This window comes from Rattus rattus, chromosome 3 (genome assembly GCF_011064425.1).
Source record: "Rattus rattus isolate New Zealand chromosome 3, Rrattus_CSIRO_v1, whole genome shotgun sequence".
NCBI classification, from domain to species: Eukaryota; Metazoa; Chordata; class Mammalia; order Rodentia; family Muridae; genus Rattus; species Rattus rattus.
In genome coordinates this window covers 169,482,318-169,503,164 of record NC_046156.1, presented here as the reverse complement: position 1 = coordinate 169,503,164, position 20,847 = coordinate 169,482,318, and the positions used below count along the sequence as shown (strand labels likewise).

The window sequence follows — 20,847 nt, the reverse complement described above, 5'->3', positions numbered from 1 at the left end:
CCCAAACGCTTGAATTACCCTAGATGCCAAGAACAAATGAAACTCAAGACATATGATCAAAATGTGAATGCTTCACTCCTTCTTTAAAAGGGGAACAAGAATACCCTTGGCAGGGAATAGAGAGGCAAAGATTAAAACAGACACAGAAGGAACACCCATTCAGAGCCTGCCCCACATGTGGCCCATACATATTCAGCCATTCAATTAGACAAGATGGATGAAGCAAAGAAGTGCAGGCAGACAGGAGCCGGATGTAGATAGCTCCTGAGAGACACAGCCAGAATACAGCAAATACAGAGGCGAATGCCAGCAGGAAACCACTAAACTGAGAATAGGACCCCCGTTGAAGGAATCAGAGAAAGAACTGGAAGAGCTTGAAGGGGCTCGAGACCCCATATGTACAACAATGCCAAGCAACCAGAACTTCCAGGGACTAAGTTACTACCTAAAGACTATACATGGACTGACCCTGGACTCTGACCTCATAGGTAGCAATGTGTAGCCTAGTAAGAGCACCAGTGGAAGGGGAAGCCCTGGGTCCTGCTAAGACTGAACCCCCAGTGAACTAGATTGTTGAGGGGAGGGCGACAATGGGGGGAGGATGGGGAGGGGAACACACATAAGGAAGGGGAGGGGGAGGGGGATGTTTGCCTGGAAACCGGGAAAGGGAACAACACTCGAAATGTATATAAGAAATACTCAAGTTAATAAAAAAAAAAATTGCAGACAGAAAAAAAAAGAAAAACATGGTACATATACACCATGGGATTTAGCTACAAAGAAAAGTGAAATCATAACGCTTGCATGAAAAATAGATACAACTGAATATCATTCATAATTGAAACGAGACAAACTGAAGCACTGTGCATTTTCTTATGTATAGATCCTAGACTTTAATTTGTATGTGTGTGTACACCTCTCCTCTCTCTCTCTCTCTCTCTCTCTCTCTCTCTCTCTCTCTCTGTGTGTGTGTGTGTGTGTGTGTGTGTGTGTGTGTGTGTGTGTGTGTGTGTGTGTGTGTGAAGGTATTTACTGGAATATATATGAGGCAGACGCAGTGGGGTTGTTAGTGGAGTAACAACAAGAGGGGTAGAAGAAAGGAAGACAGGAGTTGGGGATGTGTTGTCAGATGAAATTTGGACTGAAAACATCATAATGAAATATGGTGCATGCTCACTAAAGAAAAACTAATGAATGGGAGGTGGAGATGTTGCTAAGGGGAATAGTCCTTGAACAGCAAGTGTACAGCTGTGTTCCATCCCCAGCTCTGGAAAAGAAAAGAAAGAGGCATGAATAAATGGTTGGTTGGTTTGTTTGTTTGTTTGTTTTAGCATTCACCAAAGTGATTAGCGAGATTCTTCTCATTTTACTTCAAAAAGTTTTCATTTTTATTTCTGTATTTGTGTCTGTGTGTGTCACATACATGAGGAGGATGGAAGAAGGTGCTGGATCCCCTGGTTCAAGTTGTTGGAAGTTGTGAGTTACCTGGTGTGGATGCTGGGAACTGAACTAAGCCCTCTCTCTAGTAGAGCAGCTCAGTCAACCTCTTTGGTCCTCACTTTACTTTGTAAGACATTGCTGTGGACCCATGGGTTTTTAAAGCAATTGGGATATCAGTTTGTTGTCACTGGTATACTTTTCATTGTGTAAGTCATCCCATCTTGGGAAAGTGAGCACTTCTTTAGAATTTGATAGATTCTTTGATAGAGCTCTTCTATATATTTTAAATTAGGCAGATTCTACTGCCTGACTTGAGTAAAAGATGTTTCACCCTATTTTTGTACATTTCTCTCCCAAATCTTATAGTCATCATGTTTTCAATGACTTCTGGTTGCTTTTAGTAGAGAGAGATATTTGAGTACCAAAACCTAGGTGCTTGAAATGGAGAGCTATTGGCCTCTTGGTCGTTGTTCCTTGGTCCTTTCAGTAGACATGTTAGGAAGTACATGCTTTAAGACAAACAGTTCATATTCATATTTTCATGTCAAATTCAGGCTTAATTCTGTTTTTTAATCTTTTTCCTTAGTAACACTATTGTGGTTACTACATACTCATATTCCTACATATCTGTGGATGAACAAAGCTGATATTGAATTTAAAAAAAAAACACAGTAGCCTGGTAGTGGTGGTGCATGCCTTCATACTCAGTATCCAAGAGGCAGAGTCAGGTAGATCTCTCAAATTAAAGACTATCCTGGTCTATAGAGTAAGTTCCAGGACAGCTAAGGCTACACAGAGAAACCCTGTCTTGAAATACAAGAAAGGAAATAAAATAAAGACACAGAATAAAGATTGGCCTTGCTCTCCTCTGCTTGTTCTTGTATAATTGAGAAGAATGAGGTTTACCAAGCTTTTCTACTCAGTTTTTCTTCTGATTCAACTGAATACTCAGTCCTGTTTTAAGTAAAATCACTATTTATGGCTATGTGGAGTATATTTAAAACTGTTGTATACATGAAATAAATAAATGTTTAAAAAATGTTGTACACACTTCATGTAATAACATTAAAAATGCAATCATTTTATTAGTTTTTATTAATCTGCTGATCAATATATTATACCTCTATAATATGTAATGACTCATTCAGCTTTGATATGATAAACACTAAGCAGACAGAAATAAAGGTGGGTTGTGTGGAGTGTGTGTGTGTGTGTGTGTGTGTGTGTTGTGCTGTGTTGTATGGATTGTTTGAGACATGGTGTCTCACCTGTCCTGGAACTCTTTAGACCAGACAGATCTCAAAACTAGATATCTACCTGCCTTTGCCTGCTGAGAGCTGGGATTAAAATCGTGAGCCACCAAAAGCCCGACAGCAATAAAGTTGCTTTTTTGTTTGTTTGTTTGTTTGTTTGTTTTAATCTTTAATAACTTGAGTATTTCTTCTTTATATTTCGATTGTTATTCCCCTTCCCGGTTTCCAGGCCAACATCCCCCTAAACCCTCCCCCTCCCCTTCCTTATGGGTGTTCCCCTCCCCATCCTCCCCCCATTGCCGCCCTCCCCCCAACAATCTAGTTAACTGGGGGTTCAGTCTTAGCAGGACCCAGGGCTTCCCTTCCACTGGTGCTCTTACTAGGATATTCATTGTTACCCATGAGGTCAGAGTCCAGGGTCAGTCCATGTATAGTCTTTTAGGTAGTGGCTTAGTCCCTGGAAGCTCTGGTTGCTTGGCATTGTTGTACACATATGGGGTCTTGAGCTCTTTCAGTCCTTTCTAAGATTCCTTCAACTGGGGTCCCACTCTCAGTTCAGTGGATTACTACTGGCATTTGCCTATGTATTTGCTGTATTCTGGCTGTGTCTCTCAGGAGAGATCTACATCTGGTTTCTGTCAGCCTGCACTTCTATTTGTTTCATCCATCTTATCTAATTGGGTGGCTGTATATGTATGGGCCACATGTGGGGCAGGTTCTGAATGGGTGTTCCTTCTGCCTCTGTTCTAAACTTTGCCTCTCTATTCCCTCCCAAGGGTATTCTTGTTCCCTTTTTAAAGAAGGAGTGAAGCATTCACATTTTGGTCATCCGTCTTGAGTTTCATTTGTTCTGTGCATCTAGGGTAATTCAAGTATTTGGGCTAATAGCCACTTATCAATGAGTGCATACCATGTATGTCTTTCTGTGATTGGGTTAGCTCACTCAGGATGATATTTTCCAGTTCCCTCCATTTGCCTATGAATTTCATAAAGTCATTGTTTTTGATAGCTGAGTAATATTCCATTGTGCAGATGTACCACATTTTCTGTATCCACTCCTCTGTTGAAGGGCATCTGGGTTCTTTCCAGCTTCTAGCTATTATAAATAAGGCTGCGATGAACATAGTGGAGCACGTGTCTTTTTTATATGTTGGGGTATCTTTTGGGTATATGCCCTAATGAGGTATAGCTGTGGATCCTCAGGTAGTAATGTCCAATTTTCTGAGGAACCTCCAGACTGATTTCCAGAATGGTTGTACCAGTCTGCAATCCCACCAACAATGGAGGAGTGTTCTCTTCTCCACATCCTGCCAGCATTTGCTGTCACCTGAGTGTCTGATCTTGCCATTCTCACTGGTGTGAGGTGAAATCTCAGGGTTGTTTTGATTTGCATTTCCCTTTATGACTAAAGATGTTGAACATTTCTTTTAGGTGTTTCTCAGCCATTCGCATTCCTCAGCTGTGAATTCTTTGTTTAGCTCTGAAGCCCATTTTTAATAGGGTTATTTGTCTCCCTGCGGTCTAACTTCTTGAGTTCATTGTATATTTTGGATATAAGCCCTCTATCTGTTGTAGGATTGGTAAAGATCTTTTCCCAATCTGTTGGTTGCCGCTTTGTCCTAACCACAGTGTCCTTTTGCCTTACAGAAGCTTTGCAGTTTTATGAGATCCCATTTGTCCATTCTTGATCTTAGAGCATAAGCCATTGGTGTTTTGTTCAGGAAATTTTTCCAGTGCCCATGTGTTCCAGATGCTTCCAACTTTTTCTTCTATTAGTTTGAGTGTATCTGGTTTGATGTGGAGGTCCTTGATCCACTTGGACTTAAGCTTTTGTACAGGCTGATAAGCATGGATCGATATGCATTCTTCTACATGTTGACCTCCAGTTGAACCAGCACCATTTGCTGAAAATGCTATCTTTTATCCGTTGGATGGTTTTGGCTCCTTTGTCAAAAATCAAGTGCCCATAGGTGTGTGGGTTCATTTCTGGGTCTTCAATTCTGTTCCACTGGTCTATCTGTCTGTCTCTGTACGAATACCATGCAGTTTTTATCACTATTGCTCTGTAATACTGCTTGAGTTCAGGGATAGTGATTTCCCCAGAAGTCCTTTTATTGTTGAGGATAGTTTTAGATATCCTGGGTTTTTTGATATTCCAGATGAATTTGCAAATTGTTCTGTCTAACTCTTTGAAGAATTGGATTGGTATTTTGATGGGGATTGCATTGAATCTGTAGATCACTTTTGGTAAAATGGCCATTTTTAGTATATTAATCCTGCCAATCCATGAGCATGGGAGATCTTTCCATCTTCTGAGATCTTCTTCAATTTCTTTCTTCTGAGGCTTGAAGTTCTTATCATACAGATCTTTCATTTGCTTGTTTAAAGTCACACCGAGGTATTTTATATTATTTGGGACTATTATGAAGGGTGTCATTAACCTAATGTCTTTCTCAGCTTGTTTCTCTTTTTTGTAGAGGAACACAACAGATTTATTTGAATTAATTGTATACCCAGCCACTTTGCTGAAGGTGTTTATCAGGTTTAGTAGTTCTCTGGTAGAACTTTTGGGATCACTTAAATATACTATCATATCATCTGCAAATAGCGATATTTTGACTTCTTCTTTTCCAATCTGTATCACTTTGATCTCCTTTTGTTGCCTGATTGCTCTGGCTAGAACTTCAAGAACTAGATTGAATAAGTAGGGAGAGAGTGGGCGGCCTTGTCTAGTCCCTGATTTTAGTGGGATTGCTTCAAGTTTCTCTCCATTTACCTTAATGTTAACTACTGGATTGCTGTATATGGTTTTTACTATGTTTAAGTATGGCCCTTGAATTCCTATTCTTTCTAGGACTTTTATCATTAAGCGGTGGTGAATTTTGTCAAATGCTTTCTCAGCATCTAATGAAATGATCATGTGGTTTTGTTCTTTCAGTTTGTTTATATAATGGATCACGTTGATGGTTTTCCGTATATTAAACCATCCCTGCATGCCTGGGATGAAGCCTCCTTGATCATGGTGGATAATTGTTTTGATGTGCTCTTGGATTCTGTTTGCAAGAATTTTATTGAGTATTTTTGCATCAATATTCATAAGGGAAATCGGTCTGAAGTTCTCTTTCTTTGTTGGGTCTTTGTGTGGTTTAGGTATAAGAGTAATTGTGGCTTCATAGAAGGAATTCGGTAGTGCTCCATCTGTTTCAAGTTTGTGGAATAGTTTGGATAGTATTGGTATGAAGTCTTCTATGAAGGTCTGATAGAATTCTACACTGAACCCATCTGGACCTGGGCTCTTTTTGTTTGACCTTTAATGACGCTTCTATTTCTTTAGAAGCTATGGGGTTGTTTAACTGGTTTATCTGTTCCTGATTTAACTTTGGTACCTGGTATCTGTCTAGGAAATTGTCCATTTCCTCTAGATTTTCAAGTTTTGTTGAATATAGTCCTTTGTAGTAGGATCTGATGATTTTTTGAATTTCCTCTGATTCTGTAGTTATGTCTCCCTTTTCATTTCTGATTTTGTTAATTTGGACACACTCTCTGTGTCCTCTCATTAGTCTGGCTAAGGGTTTATCTATCTTGTTGATTTTCTCAAAGAACCAGCTTTTGGTTCTGTTGATTCTTTGTATAGTCCTTTTTGTTTCTACTTGGTTGATTTCAGCTCTGAGTTTGATTATTTCCTGCCTTCTACTCCTCCTGGGTGTATTTGCTTCTTTTTGTTCTAGAGCTTTGAGGTGTGCTGTCAAGCTGCTGATAGATTCTTTCTCCTCTTTCTTTTTGCAGGCACTCAGAGCTATGAGTTTTCCTCTTAGCATAGCTTTCGTTGTGTCCCATAAGTTTGGGTATGTTGTACCTTCATTTTCATTAAATTCTAAGAAGTCCTTAATTTCTTTATTTCTTCCTTGACCAGGTTATCATTGAGTAGAGCATTGTTCATCTTCCATGTATATGTGGGCGTTCTTACCTTGTTGTTATTGAAGACCAGCTTTAGCCCGTGGTGGTCTGATACGATGCATGGGATTATTCCTACCTTTCTGTATCTGTTGAGGCCTGTTTTATGACCAATTATATGGTCAATTTTGGAGAAAGTACCATGAGGTGGTGAGAAGAAGATATATCCTTTTGTTTTAGGATAGAATGTTCTATAAATATCTTTTAAGTCCATTTGGTTCATGACTTCTCTTAATCTGTCTATGTCTCTGTTTAATTTCTGTTTCCATGATCTATCCATTGATGAGAGTGGGGTGTTAAAATCTCCTACTATTATTGTGTGAGGTGCAATGTGTTTTTTGAGCTTTAGTAAGGTTTCTTTTACGTATGTAGGTGCCCTTGTATTTGGGGCATAGATATTTAGGATTGAGAGTTCATCTTGGTGGATTTTTTCTTTGATGAATATGAAGTGTCCTTCCTTATCTTTTTTGATGACTTTTAATTGAAAATCTATTTTATTTGATATTAGAATGGCTACTCAAACTTGCTTCTTTAGACCATTTACTTGGAAAGTTGTTTTCCAGCCTTTCACTCTGAGGTAGTATCTGTCTTTTTCTCTGAGGTGTGTTTCCTGTAGGCAGAAGACTGCAGGATCCTCATTGTGTATCCAGTTTGTTAATCTATGTCTTTTTATTGGGGAGTTGAGTCCATTGATGTTGAGAGATATTAAGGAATAGTGATTTTGCTTCCTGTATATTCTTATTTGGATGTGAGATTATGGTTGTGCGCTTTTCTTCTCTTTGTTTTGTTGCCAAGACGATTAGTTTCTTGCTTTTTCTAGGGTGTAGGTTGCCTACTTATGTTGGGCTTTACCATTCATTATCCTTTGTAGTGCTGGATTTGTAGAAAGATATTGTGTAAATTTGGTTTTGTCATGGAATATCTTGGTTTCTCCATCTATGTTAATTGAGAGTTTTGCTGGATACAGTAACCTGGGCTGGCATTTCTGTTCTCTTAGGGTCTGTATGACATCTGTCCAGGATCTTCTGGCTTTCATAGTCTGTGGTGAGAAGTCTGGTGTGATTCTGATAGGTCTGCCTTTATATGTTAGTTGACCTTTTGCCCTTACTGCTTTTAATATTCTTTCTTTGTTTTGTGCATTTGGTGTTTTGACTATTATGTGACAGGAGGAGTGTCTTTTCTGGTCCAATCTATTTGGAGTTCTGTAGGCTTTTGTATGTTTATGGGCATCTCTTTCTTTAGGTTAGGGAAGTTTTCTTCTATGATTTTGTTGAAGATATTTACTGGTCCTTTGAGTTGGGAGTCTTCACTCTCTTCTATACCTATTATCCTTATGTTTGATCTTCTCATTGTGTTCTGGATTTCCTGTATGTTTTGGACCAGTAGCTTTTTCTGTTTTACATGATCTTTGACCGTTGTGTCGATGATTTCTATAGAATCTTCTGCTCCTGAGATTCTCTCTTCTATCTCTAGTATTCTGTTGGTAATGCTTGTATCTACTACTCCTTGTTTCTTCCTTTGGTTTTCTATCTCCAGGGTTTTCTCCCTTTGTTCTTTCTTTATTGCTTCTATTTCCATTTTTAATTCCTTCACCTGTTTGATTGTGTTTTCCCGAAATTCTTTCAGGGATTTTTGTGATTTCTCTCTGTAGGCTTCTACTTGTTTATTTATGTTTTCCTGCATTTCTCTAAGGGAGTTCTTTATGTCTTTCTTAAAGTCCTCCATCATCATGATCAAATGTAATTTTAAATCTAGATCTGACTTTTCTGGTGTATTTGGGTATTCATTGTTTGCTTTGGTGGGAGAATTTGGCTCCGATGATGCCATGTAGTCTTGGTTTCTGTTGTTTGGGTTCCTGCTCTTGCCTCTAGCCATCAGGCTGTCTCTGATGTTATCTTGTTCAGCTATTTCTGACAGTGGTTATACCATCCTTTAGTCCTGTGTGTCAGGAGTGCTGTAGATCTGTTTTCCTGTTTTCTTTCAGCCATTTATGGGAACAGAGTGTTCTGCCTTCAGGTGTGTAGTCTTTCCTGTCTACTTGTCTTCAGCTGTTCCTGTGGGTCTGTGTCCTGAGTCCACCAGGCAGGTCACTTGGAGCAGAAAAGTTGGTCTTACCACCTGTTCCCGTGGCTGAAGTTGTTCCTGGGGGCTGCTTTTGAGCGCTCCATGAGGGCAGCAACCAGGAGGGCCTGCACCGCCTTTTCCCTGGGGCCCCCATGCACTTGTGTCCCAGATGGCGTTAGGTGTTTTCCTCTGGAGTCAGAAATGTGGGCAGAGTGCAGTCTCTTCTGGCTTCACAGGCGTGTCTGCCCCTCTAAAGGTTTATCTCTCCTTCCCACAGGTTTTGGATGCAGGGAGCAGTTGATCAGGCCCCTTCAGGTCCAGGTGGTGTCTGGACTGCAGGGGATCTGCCGCTCGAGTGCCCCTCTCTTCCCGTTCCCAGAGGCCCTATGCAGTTTCCTCTTGGGCCAGGGATGTGGGCAGGGGTGGGCAGTATTGGTGGCCTCTCTGCTCTGTAGTCTCAGGAGTGCCCACCTGTCCGCGCGGTGAGCTCTCTCTCCCACGGTGTTTGGGAGCAGGGGGCTGTGGGCCAATCACTATTTCTTAATTTCTCTCAACATCAGTGGACTCAATTCCCAATAAAAAAGACATAGACTAGAGACTGGATATGTAAAGAGGACCCATCATTTTGCTGCATACAGGAAACATATCTCAGAGACAAAGACAGACACTAAATCAGAGAAAAAGTCTGGAAAAAAATTTCCAAGCAAATGGTCTGAAGAAACAAGCTGGAGTAGCCATTCTAATATCAAATAAAATTCACTTTCAACCAAAAATCATCAAAAAAGATAAGAAAGGACACTTCATATTCATCAAAGGAAAAATCCACCTAGATGAACTCTCAATCCTAAATATCTATGCTCCAAATGCAAAGGTACCTACATTCATAAAAGAAACCTTACTGAAGCTCAAATCACACATTGTACCTCACACAAAAATGGTAGGAGATTTCAACACCCCACTCTCATCAATGGATAGATCACAAAAACAGAAATTAAACAGAGTCATAGAGAAACTAACAGAAGTTATAATAAAATGGACTTAACAGATATTTATAGAACATTCCATCCTAAAACAAAAGGATATACCTTCTTCTCAGCACCTCATGGTACCTTCTCCAATAATGACGGTATAATCAGTCGCAGAACAGCCCTCAACAGATACAGGAAGATAGATATAGTTCCATGCATCCTATCAGATAACCATGGACTACTATGGCTGGTCTTCAATAACAACAATAACAACAGAACACGCACACATACATGGAAGTTGAACAATGCACTACTCTATGACAACTTGGTCAAGGAAGAAATAAAGAAAGAAATCAGAGACTTCTTAGAATTTAATGAAAATGAATTTACAATATACCCAAACTTATGGGACACAATGAAAGCTGTGCTAAGAGGAAAACTCGTAGCTCTGAGTGCCTGAAAAAAGAAATAGGAGAGAGCATACATCAGCAGCTTGACAGAACATCTAAAAGCTCTAGAACAAAAAGAAGCAAATACACCCAAGAGGAGTAGAAGGCAAGAAATAATCAAACTCAGTGCTGAAATCAATCAAGTAGAAACAAAACAGAATATAAAAAGAATCAAAAAAACCAGGAGCTGGTTCATTGAGAAAATCACTAAGATAGATAAACCCTTAGCCAGACTAACCAGAGGTCAGAGAGAGTGTATCCAAATTAACAAAATCAGAAATGAAAAGGGAGACATAACAACAGAATCAGAGGAAATTAAAAGAAACCAGATCCTACTACAAAAGCCTATATTCAAAAAACTGGAAAATCTGGAGGAAATGGACAATTTTCTAGACAGATACCAGGTACCAAAGTTAAATCAGGAACAGATAAACCATCTAAACAATACCATAACTCCTAACGAAATAGAAGCAGTTATTAAAAGTCTCCCAACCAGAAAGAGACCAGGATGAGATGGAGTTAGTGCAGAATTCTATCAGACCTTCATAGTAGACTTCATACCAATACTGTTCAAACTATTCCACAAAATATAAATAGAACACTACCAGAGTCCTATGAAGCCACAATTACTCATACATAAACCACACAAAGACCCAACAAAGAAAGAGAACTTCAGACCAATTTCCCTTATGAATATTGATGCAAAAGTACTCAATAAAATTCTTGCAAACAGAATCCAAGAACACATCAAAACAATCATCCATTATGGTCAAGTAGGCTTCATCCCAGGTATTCAGGGATGGTTCAATATATGGAAATCCATCAACACCATCCACGACATAACCAAACTCAAAGATAAAACCACATGATCACTCCATTAGATGCTGAGAAAGCATTTGACAAAATTCAACAGCCCTTCATGATAAAAGTCCTGGAAAGATAAGGAATTCAAGGCCCTTACCTAAACTTAGTAAAAGCAATATACAGTAAACCAGTAGCTAAAATCAAACTAAATAGAGAGAATCTTGAAGCAATCTCACTAAAATCAGGGACTAGACAAGGCTGCCCACTTTCTCCCTACTTATTCAATATAGTACTAGAAGTCTTAGCTAGAGCCATGAGACAACAAAAGGAGGTCAAAGGGATACAAATTGGAAGGGAAGAGGTCAAAATATCACTATTTGCAGATGGTATGATAGTATATTTAAGTGACCCCAAAAGTTCCACCCGAGAACTACTAAGCCTGATAAACAACTTCAGCAAAGTGTCCGGGTATAAAATTAACTCAAACAAATCAGTAGCCTTCCTCTACTCACAGGATAAGCAGGCCGAGAAAGAAATTAGGGAATTGACACCTTTCACAATAGTCCTAAATAATATAAATTATCTTGGTGTAACCAAGCAAGTGAAAGATTTGTATGACAAGAACTTCAAGTCTCTGAAGAAAGAAATTGAAGATGATCTCAGAAGATGTAAAGATCTCCCATGCTCATGGATTGGCAGGATTAATATAGTAAAAATGGCCACTCAAGAAGGATGACCAAAATGTGAATGCCTCACTCCTTCTTTAAAAGGGTTACAAGAATACCCTTGGCAAGGAATAGGGAGGCCAAGTTTAGAACAGAGGCAGAAGGAACACCCATTCAGAGCCTGCCCCACATGTGACCCATACATATACAGCCACCAAACTAGATAAGATGGATGAAGCAAAGAAGTGCAGGCCGACAGGAACCAGATGTAGATCTCTCCCGAGAGACACAGCCAGAACACAGCAAATACATAAGCGAAGGCCATCATTAAATCACTGAACTGAGAATGGGACGCCCGTTGAAGGAATCAGAGAAAGGACTGAAAGAGTTTGCAGGGGCTTGAGACCCCATAAGAACAACAATGCCAACCAACCAGAGCTTCCAGGGACTAAGCCACTACCCAAAGACTATACATGGACTGACCCTGGGCTCCAACTGCATAGGTAACGTGAATAGCCTAAGTAAGAGCACCAGTGGAAGGGAAGCCCTTGGTCCTGCTAAGACTGAACCCCAGTGAACGTGATTGTTGTGGGGAGGGGGCGGTAATGGGGAAGGATGAACACCATATAGAAGGGAGGTGTAGGGAATTTACAGGGGATGTTGGCCCCTGGAATCCGGGAAAGGGAATAACATTTGAAATGTAAATAAGAAATGCCCAATTTAATAAAGATGGAAAAAATTGAGCGAAACAACACCTAATTCAAGTCTCCTAATTTCAAAACTCATACTATTCTCATTAAATTGTGGACATTAGATAACCTGGGCCTAATTTGCAATAATCAATAGAAAACACTAATTACAGACTACTTATAAATTCTTCACTGTTCTTCAGCCCTAAATGGAAAAACTAAACTGCCAGCAGGGAGAACTGAGAATATAAAGAGACAGGCTGGAATTGGAAAGGAAGGAGTGTCTGACAATATGAGAGTTACATGAGTAGCTCTAAATGGTGGACAACCTTCAAACAAGTGTCAACTGAGCTTTTTTTTTTTTTTTTTTTTAACTTGAGTAGTTCTTATTTACATTTCGAAGTGTTATTCCTTTCCGGTTTCTAGCAACATCCCCCCTCCTCCCCTTCTTTTATGGGTGTTCCTCTCCCCATCCCCCCCCCATTACCACCCTCCCCCCAACAATCTAGTTCACTGGGGATTCAGTCTTAGCAGGACCAAGGGCTTCCCCTGCCACTGGTGCTCTTACTAGGATATTCATTGCTACCTATGAGGTCAGAGTCCAGGGTCAGTCCATGTATAGTCTTTAGGTAGTGGCTTAGTTCCTGGAAGCTCTGGTTGCTTGGCATTGTTGTACATATGGGGTCTCGAGCCCCTTCAAGCTCTTCCAGTTCTTTCTCTGATTCCTTCAACTCAACTGAGCTTTTAATGCATTTCTTTCCTCAGAGGAGCTGAGCTAGGTCCTCTCAGCTTTACCTGCTTTCTTTACAATTGCCAGGCTGGGACTGGAGAAATGCTCAAACTCATATACTTACATGAGGGCAGGTGTGGGGTGGAGCACCTGTTTAGGGACAGGGGATAGTGAAGGGAGTGAGAATGAAAGGAAAATGTTGGTGAGAGAAACTTTCCAAGATGTGATACCATGAAGGTATAGGGGGAAGTGGGGCATTGTGATGGTTTGAATATGCTTGGACTATTAGGAGGTGTTGCCTTGTTGGAGGGGGTGTGTCACTGTTGGAGACCTTCCTCCTAGCTGTCTTCTTCTGTTTACCTTTGGAATACAATGTAGAACTCTCAACTCCTGTAGTGCTATGCCTGCTTGGATGTTACCATGCTTCCTGCAATGATGATGCTGGACTGAACTTCAGAACCTGTAAGCCAGCCCCAATTAAATGTTGTCCTTATAAGAGTTGCCTTGGTCATGGTGTCTGTTCACAGCAATGAAACCCTAACTAAGACAGGCATGTTTACTAAAGGCAACCTAAGAGGCTAAGGTAACGATGATGAGAGGAACCAGCCTGGAGTGTGTAAGGGGTCAGACTGCGTAAGTAGGAAAGCATCAAGCACTCACCGAGTATGTAACAGACAAGGACTCAAACCACCTTTTTCTGCTCCATCGCTTCCACGTGATCCCTGAAAAGCAGAGAAGATTGACTGAAAGGGGCTGTAGTTTCAGAAAACAAAAACAGATGCTGGCACTGGACAGGGGTGTCAAAGACCACTCTGAGTAGTATAGGGAAGTGAGCCTCAGCTTAGAACTGAACACCAGCGGGGAGCCCTTGAATCCCAGTCCAAGTTAATTAACTTACCTCAGGCACCATGAAATGGTTCATGATTTACAGATGCTGCCAGCAATAGCATCTGATTCAATGCTTCTTAGTCTTGCCCCTGATGAAAGTCTCATCTTCTGGTACTAATGAAGGCACTATTGCAACACTTGTTCTACAGTTATGCTGGAATCTTACTCTCTAGCAGGTGCCTTTTTTATTCTGCTCCTAATTGTTCCTGTTCTGGATCAAGATTTGGCACAGCTCTTAAGATTCCAGATTCTAAGTCTCATTTGCTATAGAGGCTCCCAAGTATGCTGCATACACAAGGTACTGAATTACACCCTCATACTGCATAAAACCAGTCATGGTGGTGAATGCCTACTATCCCATCTCTTGGGAGGTGAAAGCAGGAAACCAATGGTTCAGGTCATTCTTGACTACATAGCAGGTTTTTTACCATGTTTCAAACAACAAAAAAAGGACCAGGATTTGAATAGTGCAGCCCTTTTAGCATTTCTACTGATATTAAGGGTATGATAGAAGATGCTAGGCCATCTGATGCTGGGAGCCTTCTAAAGAGCTCTTCTGTGATGAGAACTTGGGCTAGTCAATATTGAATAAGTTTTGAAGCTGTGTTCTCTGTATTCCCTGCTTTCATATGTCTACTGCCATCTCCCACAGGCTGCACTGTTCAAACCTCAAAAGAAAAAAAAATCTGTCTACCATCTTTACCCCAGGAGTTTACCATCCTGATCATTTTCATCACTTGGTCTTTTATATCCACTCAACATTAGTAGCTTAGTACATTTTTGCCTCAGTACTTATTTTTGCAATAATTGACATGCTTATGTGACATTCTCGTTCAACATTCTTTCTTCCTGTGGCTTTTGTTATGAAGCGAAGCTGCCCCAACTGATCTCTTTGGCTGCCCAGCTCTTTTACAAATTCAACTCTTTTTCTTTGATAAGTGGTCCTACAATTATATCTCAAATCCTGTGAAAAAGAGTTCCATTTCTATATGCCTGGTAGCATGTTAAAGGCCAGGGAGCTCTCACCAATCATGGGTTTACCTTCATTCCCCCCACTTGATTTCTTCATTCTCCTACTTGTGCCATCTGCTGTTCCTCAAGTTTAACTTTTTCCAACCATCCCATTTATAGTTTCTCAATGAAAACATTACCTTGCAGTTGTTTGAGATAGTGAAAGAGTGTTTTAAGGTTTGCTTTCTTTTGTTTTCTAAAAAGCCTTGTGTGTTTTGTGTGTGTGTGTGTGTGTGTGTGTGTGTGTGTGTGTGTTTGTGTGTTTCATGTGAATGGGCACACATGTGTGGATGTGTGGAGATCAAAAGATAACCCCAGACATTGCTCATGTTATTTTTTAGGGCAGGGACTGGAACACCAGGGCCTGTTTATTTTCTCCCCTCAGAACTGGGATTGATAGAGCAGAATCCCAGCTTTGCCATCTTTGTACATGGGTCCTCAAGTTTGCTTTACAAGCACTTGACCAACTGAGCTATCTCCCCAGGTTCCCTTTTTGATGTTTTATTTTTCATTTCTGTTTTTGAGACAATGTCTCATGTAAATTAGGTCGTCTTGAATGTTTAGGACTCATGTAGAAGAAGGGAGTAGAAAGAAAAAAGGCCATTAGGTTCCATTAGCTGAGTCCCTTTATTTCTTAAAGGCTTTGTCTCTGAATAGCTTTGTTGTTGATACCGTTTCTTTTACCCAGGGTCAAACTATATATCCTGTTTGAATCTGAAATGCTCTATTTTCCTGCCTCCCAAGTACTGGTATTATAAGCATGCACTATCACAGTTAATTTGAAAATATTTCCAAATTGGAGATACAGGTTCAACATACTTTCAGAAGGAACACACATATTTAAACCATATTACAATTGTTCAGACTCAAATCCTAGGAGGTATCGTCTTTCTCTTGTTTCGTATGTGACACAACTTAATGAATGCTTCCTTTGCCATGGGCTCCAAACCCAATCATTTTTCAACTTGCATCTTAGCCTAGGCCTTAGGACTTTTTGGCTGAGTTATTGTCACAGCATGCTACTTGGTCTTGTTTTGGCTCTAATCCCCATAGAATCTATTTTCTACACAGTCTAAAATGATGCTAGCATTTTGAATAAAACCTTCATATACAAACTAAATGCTTAATCATAACCCATGAAGATATAAATAGAAATTTAGCACAGTACCTCTCAGAAACATCTTCCATTACTCTATTCTCTCTTTCTCTGCTCAAGTCATATTGGATTCCTTGCCATTTCTCCTAACATTTGCTGTTTCTTCCTGACTAGATTGTTTTCTTGCCTCTGAAATGTACATATTTATTCACTTATCTCTGTAAGATAGCTGACCAAATGTTATGTATCAGAGAATCCTTATCTAAGTACCTTATAATAAATAAACCCACTACTGCTGCTCTAGCATTCTCCTTCTTTTTTGTCAAAGTTGTCTATGTCATTTGATAAAATAGAAATGTATTTATCATCTGTTATTTATTTTTCTTTCTGTTAAGTCATATTCATGAAGACAGAATCTCTCTAAAGTCCGAGACAAGTCTACTTTACAGTAGTTAGCATGTAGTAATTAATAAGTACTTATTGAATGAATGGATATTCAGAACTACCACAGATTTTGACACTATTAATATTAGTGGTGACTTATAGTTGTTCTCTTTAAGACATATTAGAGCAGAATATCTTAACAACGAATATAGGGGAGTCAGAATTCAGAAAGGGACTTTCACAGGATTAGGAAATCCAGGGAATGGATGAGAAAATTTAGAAGAATATGTTAGATTCCTAAAGTATTTTCAGTAAATGATAATATCATCTCTCTGTCCTTTGGAAAGTCAGTTACATTATTCCTGAAATCTGTCTATTTAATTCACTACCCAGGTACTTAGGAAAGTACTTGGCATATACTAAATGCTCAATACCCTGCTGAATAAGTGATAATGATAAATCACTCTAAATTTAAAGTTGATGTAGACTAGAGAGTAAAATAAAGGCTAGAAAATAATAAACAGCTAAAAAGCATGATAATGTCCCTATAAGAAGATGTGAACTGGTAACTCAGGTCACTAAAAGGTAATATCACATGGTAAACACTATTTGTTATAGTAAGTTTCACCTGTCTTGCTTATACACAAACTTGCAACTCAGTTATTACATGTTTATGTTCTACTTACCTATTGGAAGCAGATGTTCTTCCCATAGCAATTGGGGTAATAGGTTTACTTCATCCCCTTGTCTTACTGACCACAGAGGTAGCCCCAGAATGCCACTGCCACAGGGTTCTGATGATGTAATGAATTATGACTATTATGCAAGTCATAAAGCTGTGGTGAAATAACTCCTGCTTCAAAAGTACTAGCAGTCAGCTTGGGGCACTACTTCACCCAAGACTCCACTAACTCGCCACTCAGAGAAGCCTCAAGAATCAGATTGAGCTGTTTTTCAACTTTCTGTCAGTCTTAAGTGATCAGACTTCTTGAGCCGGCTATTGACAAACTTTCTGTGAAGACCAACCTTCTGGGAACTTTATATTCACCTTACAGAGACAGCATACTTCACCTATGCAGTTCATAGAGGATGTCAGCCAAGAAATCTGGCAAGACTGTGTCAAATTGTTCCTACAATCTGAGATGTGCAGTGATGCAGCAGTTATTGCCAATTGTCCACCCTGGTTATTAGCTTCTTCTACTGAAGGGAACTTTATTCAGATGACCCAGGAAGAAGTTCAGACCTTGCTGACAAGAGAGGGTAGAGAAAAGCTGTTTCTCCAAGGAGTCACCCTTGCTGGAATCAAATGCCTGTTGATCCGAGACAACTTGTTCACCCATGGCAATAACAGCATGGACCTCCGTACCAAAGGCCAAAGTCGAGGTAGCCAGGCAGTGACTGTAGTTCAGATGGAGTCTGTGTATCTTGTGGTGATGGGAAAGAAGGGGACAGAAGGAGGACCTCTCAACCTCAAAGCTTTTGAGATAGCAGGCTACGTGAGAGAGGCCATTCTTCAAAAAATGGCTCATTGCTAAGTAAATAAAAGACCCGATATGGGACCTACAATTCGAATTCAGTTTTATGTTTTACCTGTTAAATTAGTTTATTTTTGAAGGATAGATAAGACCTCAGATATGATTTGAAGGCATATATGTACCCTTGTAGATGGAGAGAGGGGTATAGCTTGTTCCTTTAGACATATAGGAACCTGCCTAATGCTACAACCTTTTAATACATTTCTTCATGTTGTAATGACCCCTCCCCCAACCAAAAGATTATTTTTGTTGCTACTTCATATCTTCAATTTTGCTACTCAACCAAGTCCTGCTTGGCCATGTGGAAGGGATGGTGTGACATGTTTCCTGCCCCTGGAAAAGGGCCAACAGAGTATGGGCCTCTACAAATGTTGACAGTTGCTGGGAATGAGGAATATTTGAATATATCAATATGTGTGTGTGTGTGTGTGTGTGTGTGTGTGTGTATGTTTATGTTCCTCCTTCAGAAAATATTGTTCCTGTCAAGGTTATCAGGAAATATGCTTCCTGTTGAGGTTAATGACTCCATAATAATTAGAAGCACTACAAGTCCAGGAAGGAAGGCTGCCTATGTTTCAGAAAAATGGCAAACACTGATACATTCAGGACAGTCCTTTAGGCTGTGGGAAAGAACTCTGAAAACATGAGTTCACAATATATAATTTGTCAACTATTAAAAATATAAGGATGCAATATGAATTACATGAGGGGCTTTACAGACCTAAAAGAACAGAGGCAGCCGCACTATGAATTAGCTTGTCAGAAAGATACAAAGGCAGGTAGATACAAAGGCAAGCAGATTCCTGAGTTCAAAGTGACAGAGTGAATTTAGATTAAGGCATAGTAATAATGGTAATCTCAGGACAGGATCTCATCTAGCTAAGTTTGTGCTTATAAAGTCAGGCAGATCTCTGAATATTAAAAAAAGAAATGTGCTTGCTGTCTCTTTCTAAGAATCAGGTGGCTAGGCTCATAAAATGCTGATAATCAAAAGTGAACCTCAAGCAAATGAATAAATTGATATGTAAATAAAAGACTGGGCCTTGGTCCATGAGCGCTGAGATAACTGAATGTGCTGTCTGGAGATCTTCAAAGAAAGCTGTCTTGAGCAGAATGTAGGCCATCAGCTTATAACCCATAATTTGACTCCCAGATACTCCTTCTTTAGAACCCCTCTCCAAGCCAAGGCTGGTCCTTGGCACCACTTTTATGAATTGTAAGGTAAATATCTGATATGCAGGATATCTGATATTTGACCCCAGTGAAAGGGTTGTTTGACCCTCCCCCAACAAGGGGTCATGACCAATATGTTGAGATGGCTTTAGGTCCAATTTCTAGGTCTTTACTTTTTGGCTGTTTGTATTTTTTTACACCTAAAATACTGTCCTTTCTTTCTCAGTGGAAAGTGGTGGGCTGGGAACCAGAATATCTTGAACCTAGTCCTAACTTTTCTTACTCAGCTTACTCTTTGGGAATTTCAATCTCCTTAATCTATACAATGGCAAATGCACTAAGCTTCTCAGGGTCCTTCAAACTGGAAATCCAGAACGACAGCAAGCAATAACAACAACAACAACAACAACAACAACAACAACAACAACACACACACACACACACACACACACACACACACACACACACACACACCACACACAAACACACACAATTTCAAAGATAGCCTAAGCATCACCTTGTCAAAGGTACTTTTTCTGGCTACCTTAGCTGTTTAGACGGATCCTGATTGAACTAGAGCACAGCAGTCTGGGTCATTTTTTTTGCTGTTGATCACAACCTCCCCCACAAGAGAGGTACATACTCACAGGTCAAATCTATTGAGTTCAATCTCCAGATCCCATAATATGACAGGAAAGAACTGACTCCTGGGAGTTGTCCTCTGACCTACACATATATGCCATGGCAGCTACATATTTATACACATACATACACACATACACACACACACACACACACACTCCACACACACACACACACACACACACAGAGAGAGAGAGAGAGAGAGAAAGAAACTAAACAATATTTGGAATAGAAGTTACTTTTAACCTTCCATTAACACCATCCATTTTTCCTCTTATACCCAGGTCAGCAACACTGAACTTAGTGTTTTCGAGATATACACCATAATTTATTATATGGTATTCTCAGGAATGATCAATTACATGTCCTTTACTGGCTAACAACCTTTAACCCATAAGCTACTATTTTTTTTTCTATTCCTAGCCACCAAGCCCTATACCTTGAAGGATATTCCCTCTTCCTCATACTTGTAAAAGTTTCCTTAGGCCCTAGATTCAACCTTTATTCTTGGCACCTTTCCATAACACTTCTTTCAACTTTTAGTCCTTACAACACTTCCTGTCTTAGTTTGCAAGGTTCCCAAAATATTCTTCTTTTAGGGGAAATCCCAATTTAACAGTTTTTCAGGAAAGTTGTTAAGTAATTGCAACACTCTGGATGATTAAAATTAGTGACTGGCATAACAAGTGATTGATTCAAGGAGATTTTGGCCAAGTTCTTTCTTGGTTTTCTATAGTTTAACTGATGACAAATATAGGGAGCTTATTGATGATCCTTCAGTCTTCCTCCCTCTTCGTCAGCTCCTTAGCACTAGTCAGTAATTACATTTTATCTAGGCAGCAGAAAGAGGGACGTCGTCTTACACTAGGAAATCTTAGATCTGGTCTTTGGGCTTTATGCAATTAGCTATCATGTTCTCTGTATAGGATAAGCCCTGTGCCATGTGACTAGTCTATAAAATTAGCAGTGTAATAGTTGAATGAAAAAACTGCCTTTGGGTGTTAACAGAGCATTCTTTTTTTTTTTTCTTTTTTTTTGGAGCTGGGGACCCGAACCCAGGGCCTTGCGCTTCCTAGGCAAGCGCTCTACCACTGAGCTAAAT

At 39.8% G+C, this 20,847-nt stretch overlaps 1 protein-coding gene across 1 annotated transcript in view; it reads left to right on the top strand.

Annotated features, from left to right (window-relative positions):
• Positions 1 to 17,930, top strand: part of Adamts12 (ADAM metallopeptidase with thrombospondin type 1 motif 12) — a 212,193-nt gene extending 194,263 nt beyond the window's left edge. Inside the window, exon 15 of the mRNA XM_032897025.1 lies at positions 17,451 to 17,930. Coding sequence (XP_032752916.1) covers positions 17,451 to 17,930 — 480 coding nt within the window. The remainder of the gene's footprint in view (positions 1 to 17,450) is intronic.
• Positions 17,931 to 20,847: the final 2,917 nt, after the last annotated feature.